The sequence below is a fragment of the Poecilia reticulata genome, chromosome 18 (assembly GCF_904066995.2).
Source record: "Poecilia reticulata chromosome 18, P_reticulata-male-v2, whole genome shotgun sequence".
Lineage (NCBI taxonomy): Eukaryota > Metazoa > Chordata > Actinopteri > Cyprinodontiformes > Poeciliidae > Poecilia > Poecilia reticulata.
The window spans coordinates 8,860,560-8,870,040 of record NC_088847.1 but is presented as its reverse complement, the minus strand read 5'-3'; the positions used below and the strand labels follow the sequence as shown (position 1 = coordinate 8,870,040).

Here is a 9,481-nt window from a genome sequence, read left to right as displayed (position 1 = left end):
AGAAGGCATATAAATATGTCTGAGATTTTATCCTGTAAACAAAATTATTTCTCCCTTTAGAACTTAATATAGTTTATCATTGCCAACTTAAAGTTTGATCCATGTAGCGCTGTTCATTTTAAAATCTCTCTTAGTCTTTTGTCAGCTGTGCAGGACACAGCCTCTTCTAGAGAATAAATAATTATTGGTATTTTGACGAAAAATCTGTAATTTTCTGTTGAAAGCATTTCAGTTTAGGGTTTCCGTGCTCTGCTAATCACATCACTGTACGAATGTAGGTTATCTTCTGCTGCGTAGACTTTCTTGAGATAAAAGCAATGCATGCGTACTTCAAAACAGCATAATGACATCAACTTTTGACTAAGATCGGAAGGAGCGAAGGTCGTGAAAGAGTCTCTGTGCTGTAGGTCGGTTCCTGCTCCTACCATCTGTCATTAGAATAAAACTACAGATAAAAGACAATCTAATAAAACAATTTAAGCCAGTTCTGTCCAGAGGACGTAAAAATTGTGGGATTTGTAGCTTATGTCTGTTTTTTTTGTTTGTTTTTTTTATGGGTCATTATCGTTATATCACAAGAATCCAACTGAACTATCAACCATCCCTGTGTTATTAGGAAGGGTGTAGAATGAAGTTCAAGGTTAAAGTAACTTGAACATCCCAAAAACAAAAATCTTATATTTTTGGGCTTTTAGATCATAGCACCAAAGTCATTTTTGGTAACTTTCCTCACTTCATACAAAATTATGCACATATTTAGCTGTTTGTATACATTTTCTGGTAGTTAAATTGGCAATAAATCCAAGTAGCTGTGCAGATATAATTCTCATAGTTATAAATACAAATTCAGATGATCCAGACAAAAATATAGTTTGTATCCTAGTTTTCAGAATGCATCCAGATTGGGATTGTACGCTGATGTAAACTCGCTGGTGGCGTCCTGCAGCATCTAATATTTCACAGGCTCTGACGAGGGGCGTTGGTTTGTAGAGCAGCGTCCCTCCCTGAGGACAGACAGAAGTTTTTAATGTTATGAAAAAATACAGTACATGACAGAATAGTTAACAACAGTAACATGTAGCCCCAACTCCTCCTGGTCATTTTTGCTAAAAAAAAAAACAAAACAAAAAAAACACAAAGAAAAGCTAAAGTGTATGGGGAAAAATTAGAATTTCTTAGAAAATCTATCAAGATTCAAAATTTCTTTGCTTAGAATTTTGTTTCTTTCACGAGAAATATTTAATCTCCAAGTTGTTCAGAATTACACAAAATATGAGGCAAAACCCACAATGTTCTTAGCTATGTAAGTTAGGCTACTGAATTTTTAAGCAGGTCAGGGTCTACTATTGCTGATGATGCAAGTGTAATAAAATAAAGGTTGTTGCTCTATTTTTGTTTTGTGAGGTAATAATCAAATTCAGAGTCTTTTGATGAAGTCATGTCAAGTTGGAAAGCCAAAGGTCTCTGACTTTGAATGCAACACGACTGCCGTGAATTCAGAATATAGCTAAAACTGTAGAAGAAAACTGTTTGCTCTTCAGGCATTTTGTTTCTTACTAAATAATTTGCGCACACGGTATTGTACAATTTTTTTTTTAGTATTTAGATAAATAGAAGGGAAAAAATACACTTAGTTTCGCCTTGAATTAGCTTCAGCAGTGATTGCGACTAATGACTAATCCCAAGCATTACCCAAATGGAAATTAAAACAAATTCAACTTAAGTTACTTTATGACACTTGTATTTGTATATGAATTTAAATGTACGTCAGTTATAAAGTTTAAAACCAGTTAAATGTTTTGGCTTAGTAACATTTTGTCCAAGCTAAAAGGCTAGTCAATAGTTTCGTTAGTAACTAGTGATGTGACATAACTTTAAGTGACGTTTCTCTCCTTCTTGTTCCTTCATGCTATGTTCAATTTATAATCCACAAGAAGTAAGTCCTAGTGGACTTAAACATTTTCCCTACTACCTGAACTTTTAACACCTAGTAAGGGACCATTCTTAGATACAGTAATGATGCATCACAGTTTAATTTCCATCCATCCATTTTCTTGCACCCTTGTCCCTTAATGGGGTCGGGAGGGTTGCTGGTGCCCATCTCCAGCTAACGTTTCGGGCGAAAGGCGGGGTACATCCTGGACAGGTCGCCAGTCTGTCGCAGGGCAACACAGAGACACACAGGGCACACAACCATGCACACACACACACACACCTAGGGGCAATTTGGAGAGGCCAGTTAACCTGACAGTCATGTTTTTGGACAGTGGGAGGAAGCTGGAGTACCTGGAGAAAACCCACGCATGCACAGGGAGAACATGCAAACTCCATGCAGAAAGACCCGGGCCGGGAATCGAACCCAGAACCTTCTTGCTGCAAGGCAACAGCTCAGTTTAATTTCTGAAAATATAATTTTTTTCCTGTTACCTGCAGAGTCCAGTCGCGCATTCAAAGTTGTTTTGGCAGAAAGCTCCAGATGGTTTGCTGCTCATGATCCTCCATAGAGGGGTCATGCGGGCAATTCTTTTCAGCATGTGCTCTGTGTGTTCCCCCCTTACGTCTCGGATCTGGTCAGAGCCAGACTGGAGCCGTGATACCAGCGGACCTGCGTGTGCCTGGCAACCACACAAAAAAGAAAATGCACAGGAATGTCTATTAGTTGTTGAAAGTTCATCACAAGTCGATAAACTACCATGTTGATTTTGATTTTCTGTCTCTAAGTTATTGGATTTTGGTGTGTAAGAGCAAAATCAATCTAGGTGTATAAAATTTGAGCAATGTAACATCAACATTTTTAACATCTTCCAATGATGATCATCCACTTTTTGGAAGATCAACTGAATTTTATATTTGTAACTTAAAACATTTTAAGATCAGTATGTATCTCCCCTAAAATAGCCACAAAAGAACTTCCCACATTTCAATCAAATCAATAGTCTCCTTACCTGCTGTGCCAGCAAAAATACTGCAATGCACATCACCACCAATGCTTTTCTGTGAGTGAAGAAGCTTTGCTGTTCCATCCTTTCAATGGACTTATAAAAAGTTGGATCAGTTTCTTTTATCTCTAAAGACCTCTGGACTTATCCTGGACCAGGTGGATTCCCTGATGTCCAAAGATGAATCGAGAACTCAGCAGGAGAACTTGACTGATTCTGGAAGTGAAGCAAAAGTTTTCAAGCTGCAGCTTTGTTGAATGTACAACCCAGATCTGCGTGACTGAGCAAACCTGTGTGGGTCGGGTTCTCCTTTATATAGTAAGGCCAAGATCCCAGAGGGGGGAGAACACGAGGGAGGGACAGAATTCCAGTCCATGCAGTGTAATTATAACCCCCCACCCCTTGCACCCTTGTCTGCTTTTATCTCTCTTTTTTGTCTAATCGAGACATGGTGTGTCTGCAGAAAAGTGTCGTTGTCATAAATCAAACCATCAACCATGTTCAACAGAGTGGAAAGTTACTGGAAAAACGATGCTTCCAGTAAGAGATTAAGTAATGTTGACTCAATTTTCATACATAAATGCTATCAGTATGAGAAAATCCTTGTACTGTTGTGCATCAGCTACTGCATTAGTCAAATTCAGCTCAACAGTCATGTACAATATGCTGTAACAAGTGCGATTCAGGCGACACAAAGGGACCTCAGCGTGTCACATGCGTACACATGTGTGCGATTCATACATTTAGGTGTTAGCTGAGGAGGTAGGTCTGAGCATGCTGCTGTTTATTTTGTTTTGAGGAAGAATTTGGTCAATTTTTGCTGCAGTCATTTGTAGGAATGTCCTTTAGTCTGCAAAGCAAACTAACAAAAACAAGAACTTTGTAGTATCTGTGTCCTTAAAAGATAACAACGTGAAGATCATTGTGTTCTGTTCACATCGACTAGATGGAACAGCTGGATTGTTCCTCCAACTCTCCCTTTACTATAGGAATATTTAAAAATACCAACTTTTAACAGTAAATTATGTAACTTAAATGTGCACATGCTCCTGAGTTGAAGACATGCATGCTTCATTATTTAAATTCCTGTAAGTTTTGTGTCAAGAAGACTGATATGAACTGTGTGTGTCATAATTTATCATCAAACATGACTCATCAGAATGACCCTAACAGACTCCATGGGATGATGAAGTCTCCAAATGGAGAAGAGCCTCATTAGCACCCTGCTAATGTCATCCTTAAAAAGTCTTAAATTCATCTATCTAAAAGTTGGCCATAACATGTCTTGGGTTAAGAATGTAAGTTAGCCTTAAATACGTTAATCACAGGTCTTACATTTTGTCATGTCAGGACTACTTAACCTTATATATTCTATGTAGTTTTATTCTTGCAGGATTTTTTTATCAGTCAAACATTTTCACTCACTCCATTCTGACTCAAGACAGTTAAGGATATCAGTAGCAAACTGCTAATGCTTGCTAGCTTGCAAACAGGCCAATAGAAGCTAGGATAGCTCTCCAGCTAGTCATATGCTATCTTCTTTGCATATAGCTAGCTATATGCAATATAGCTATATGCTATATGTAATATTGCAATTGTGTTATGGCAATATCACAATTGCCATAACACAATAAGCTTCACGTGTTAGCTAGCTAACTAGAGAGCTAGTTAGCTAGCCCTGCTACTCTTCAGGTACCTGTCATGGCTTTGGTGTGAGGAACTACACCAGAGCCACAACAGTCGAGTTACAGCTCTCTCTCTAGCTTTAGCTAGCGAGCCATATGCCATGTGAAACGTGTAAAACTGCTGCCGAGAGCCACAAAAAACCCCAGAAATTTTATAGTTTTGGTCTTCTGTATTGCTTTTGTACATCTCTGTTGAAATATAGGTATTTATTTATTTATTTATTTATTTATTAAAGTCTTAGATTTGAGTTGGTGAAACCTGCATAAAGTCTGCGTTAGGCCAACTCAATATATCCCAGAAAAATATCTGAATTGACAGGACAGAAATATAGACTATTAAAAACATGTGCAACAATATGACTAAAGTGCTGATTCTAATGTTCCACCAAGCAATCAAAGGTCACAAAGAAGAACTGTGGCGTTCTCAGAGAGACTTGCCATTATCAGATATGTCTGATATGAAGGTTGTTACAGTTTGCCCTTCAGTACTAATATTTGTTAAGAAAGTTTTTAAAAAGTCTGACTTCACCATGATTTCTGAACTTTAAGCTTAACTCAAATTCCACTTTGCGTCCCGATTTTTGGCAGGTGTCAGACATGACCACATCTGACTGGCTTTCAGTTCATGTGTTGGCTGTGTGCACGGCGCAGGCTAATGTTCACAGAAATAAGTTACTCAGAAAGTCCCTAAATTTGAAAAGGCCTTGACTAAAGGCCAATATCTCTGATAGCCAGTGTGGTAACAGTTCAGCTGCAATAATGTCTGACACTTCTTTTTCTCAGAAATAGGAATAAGAAGTAAATAAAACATAATATGTGGTATTGAGAAATTTATTTTCACTTGAAATGATTTAGATTTGCGTGGTGTAGCCCTTCAGCATGACAGATTAGATTTCTACAGACAAAATGATAGATATTCTAATAATGCAGTTTTTGTAGTTTCAGGACCCAGACACTTGTTCAAGGGATTACCTGAAAGCCAAAACTACACTGTGATAGTAATACGAAAATTAGCTCATTTTCAGTTTAACAAGTCTTTTATGCAAATGAGCCAAAAAACTTGATAACTATACCAGACAGAAAATTTACATTTTATTCACAATTTTACTTGTGTACCGGAGGTTGATTGGGATCATGTTATAAGTTACAAAACACCAAGCGGAAAGATCTTGTAATACTTCTTAACTAATTTACAATGTTAAGAAGTATTGTATTGTATTTGACCTTTCACCTAATTTAGATGCCCTTCTTAAAGTTACTTTAGTTTGTCTGTGCTGGACTTTTAGGTCTGTTCACAACATGATTTTCAAAATATGACAAGCATCAAGTTCAATGCATTGAAATATTATATGATCTTTTTAAAAAATGTTATAAATCCATTACATTTGGAAATAATCCTTAGTTTACATATTTGTTAAACTTGTCACCATGATAGGATACATTAGAGATAATCTGTGAATGAATCAAGCTCCTCTGGTTCCTCTCTGTGCTCTGATGGCCACCTGAAGAAATACACCGCTCCGTCAGAAACAGCCAATCATGCTCTTCTATGTTCTATTCGCTGTGGTGAACTTGCTCTGGCCTAACAGAGAGCAAGGAGGAAGTTGTGAACAGCATGTGCATAAGCATGATTGACAGCACTAAGACCCGTCTCCTTTCTCTGATTGGTTCTTTCTGGTGTATTTCTGCTAACAGCAGTAGGACCCCAGGGAGGACGCAAAAGAGCTTAAATCATTTTTTAATTACCCGTCTCATACTGAAACGTAATAGTGACAATTTTAACAAATATGCAAAAAACATAGTTTAAAAAAGTTACATACTCCAGCTTCAAACCTTCAATGTCAACCTGTCTTTAATTATTGAAATGCATGTTTGCAACCTTAAATGTTTAAAGTAGTGTTGATTTGTTTCTTAACATTGGCTGTCAAATTGGAAGTTTCTCCCGTTATCCCAACATAGCATGATGCAAGAACAGAGCTGAGTCCAGGAGATTCAAGAACGAGCCTTAGGACCCATCTAGAACATTTTGCTTGACCGGGTCAGAATAGGCCGCATCTACCTGTCAGATCTGGTTGTAATTAACGGCTTTTTTTTGCATTGTAGTCTAATTTTTGTGTGAATTTTCTATAATATTACAGTAACTTAGTGACGTCCTTTAGCAGCATTTTCTTTTGTGTTAAAAATGTAAAGTGATGAAAAAACCCAATACATCCAAAAGACCAACCCAAAACAATGGTTGCTTGTGTTGAGATTTCCCCATCAGCCAAAAGACTGAGGTGTGAAAGCAGATTTCCATTTGGCACCATGAAGGAGGCAACAGCTTGATGGGATCACTCTCGGATGTTAAATCTTTTTGTTCGGGAACTTCAATTATCCCACTCCCCCTGAGATAAACTGGCAATTACTATCTATACTCCTTTGTCTGACAGGCATAAAACAATAAAAACATTGCAACGAACATTGTAATTTATTCTCAGAATGCGTCTAAAAAGTGACACAGCACTGTGTAAGCACAAAGTCTGCCTTGTTGACTCATTTCATCACCTCTTACATTTGGATGAACAAACACTTCTTTTCTCCATGAACTACCCAGAATAGACGAGGCTGCTCTTTTTGTCATCTCTGGTTTCTGACTCGCTGTCTGTTTCCTTCTCTTGTTGGCACCTTCTAGGGAAACATTTACAGGAACATGCAGACCTGTGTGTGTGTGTCCCTGTAGTTTCTGTGCTGTACACCTGTCCGAACAGATCAGGACTGACCCCAGAAAAAAGGCAAACAGTTTCTTGGTTTAAATGTTGGTGAGGAGGAACTGAACATGTTTCACGTAGTGACATGAAAACAGGCTGCAGATGACCATGACCTAGGCCCATGATTTTTACGTGTCTAATTCCACTTGTGAGGGTGACCCCATGTGTGTTTGTGAAACCACAAACTGTAGATGTGGCTGTTAAGGTGGATACCCGTCAGTGCAGGGAGGTTGGCAAACAGTGATGACTGATATTTTTGTGCCCTACTTAGCTTCACGTTTCAGTGCCAAATGACTGCTAAAAGACCAACTCTGCACATTTTCTGCAGCATAAACCAATATCCTATGCCTATGAATAATTTTATTGCTGGGTATTGCTTGATATGAAAAAAAGATAGTTAAAAGATCAAATTTATGATCTTGTGGTGGGGAAAAAAGCAGTAGTGAGGTTGAAAAATTTGCTGCAGCTTCCAGGCATATTGAATTTATCCCTATCAAATAAATCAGTGACTGTAATTTGAGATGATTCATCTTTCCATCTTGTGTGACCAACGTAACCGCAAAAAGCATTCTTTCTCCTGTTTACTCTCTTCTCCTTTATGTCGATTGCTGTGTCAATGGGTTATCTTCTGAATGTTCCCTTTCTAGATCTAAACATGTGATGTATTTGACTATTTGTAACCAGTTAACCTTTTCTGCCCTACATGTGAATGTTACGTGTCATTCCTAAAAGGCTTTTCCTGATACAGAGGTCAGAAAGATCCAACCACAGATGTACAGATCAGCTTGTACAAAACAGACACGCAAGACACAACCTAAGCTTTTCTGGAGAATATCTGGGTCATTTGAAGTATGTAATTTTGATTTAATTTGCCTTCTCCGAAACTAAATGCTGCGTGCTTGTTCTTGTGCAGTTTTCTGACAGAAGGGCACCATCTGGTGGGTATACTGTGGTACTGCATCTTCATTTTTGGGGGTGTATTTTGGTTTCCTCTCAGAATAAACTTTTAATTCTTGTACATGGTTGGGTTTTAAGATTATTTCGAGAGAGTGCTTTCTTTGGGTATAGTTTAATATGTTTTACCCCATTGGCTTGAAAAACAATGAGCCACCCAGCCTTTGGGAGGACCTGTTCCCCCCACTTCCAAGTTTGTCCAAAATATGTCCCTTATATAATTTGCCCACTTCTGCTTTTTTTTTTACCATTAAGAGGTCACACCTACATGCTTCAGATTAAACAGATTTGAATACTCAAAGATAATTGGAGCAAAAAATTATTTAAAAAATATTTATGTAATGTTTCTACAGACAGAAAAAAATAGCTCTCTAAGCAGCCACATCTTTTGGACTGCAATTAAATTTAACTTGTTAGACTCAACTCCGATTACTGCCTGAAATACAATTTTAAAAAAGTTAAAATTCACCAACAGCCTGAACTAGTCTGATAAAACCGAAGCCATTACCCCAGCTTCTCCAGTTTGGATAAACAAAAAACCCATTAAATTTAAAGTTTTGTTTAGCACTGCACATCTAGGCCCTACAGGAAGTTGGTAAAGTCACTTTAAAAAACTTTTTAAAAAAGAGAAAATAATCAAAATTACAGACAACTGAGCGTCTTCATGATTGTTACAAAACAGTCAGAAGCTTCTCCAATATTCTAATATAGCATTACTGGAGATCATCTGCCCACAGCTGTTAGCATCTACAACTCTGAAGAAAATATGAGTTAAGTTTAAAATTTCACTCTGCGAGTAGTAAAGTAATTTTTAATTGTATAAAGCATTTTTTAAAGAATTGATTGCAGATATTTCAATGTCTCCAATGATGATCAAATAAAATTGGTCACCTGGAACAAGTGGGAGCCATCATTTCTGCACTTTTAACAACATTACTGCAAGTCAATTGAGCCGTAGCATCTTATCTCCAAGAACCTATTAAAGAACAAAAAAAAAAAAAAATATTTAAGAGAGGATTCCAATTTTCTTAGAGAGTCATTCTTTTAGGATAAAATTGATGACCCAGCAAGGACATCCTGACATACATTTCCAAGAAGAAAGGGAATTTTAAACCATACAAATGAAACATTTTTGGTTTTGGACAACACACAGAGA

General features: G+C 37.5%; 1 protein-coding gene across 1 annotated transcript; it reads right to left on the bottom strand.

Moving 5' to 3' along the window:
• Window positions 1–808: 808 nt before the first annotated feature.
• Window positions 809–3,154, bottom strand: leap2 (liver-expressed antimicrobial peptide 2). The gene is made up of 3 exons (XM_008435348.3): window positions 2,946–3,154; window positions 2,428–2,615; window positions 809–1,004 (listed from the first exon to the last, which is right to left on the bottom strand). Exons 1-3 carry the CDS (start codon window positions 3,021–3,023, stop codon window positions 950–952), a joined length of 321 nt encoding a protein of 106 aa, XP_008433570.1. The 5' UTR covers window positions 3,024–3,154; the 3' UTR covers window positions 809–949.
• Between the last annotated feature and the right edge of the window lie 6,327 nt (window positions 3,155–9,481).

Excerpts from the sequence above, each read along its gene's own strand:
- leap2 (XM_008435348.3), bottom strand. The coding sequence starts at position 3,023 with ATGGAACAGCAAAGCTTCTTCACTCACAGAAAAGCATTGGTGGTGATG. Across the intron at positions 2,616-2,945 it reads TATTTTTGCTGGCACAGCAG|GCACACGCAGGTCCGCTGGT; the intron begins GTAAGGAGACTA and ends TGTGGTTGCCAG. Across the intron at positions 1,005-2,427 it reads TGCGCGACTGGACTCTGCAG|GGAGGGACGCTGCTCTACAA; the intron begins GTAACAGGAAAA and ends GTCTGTCCTCAG.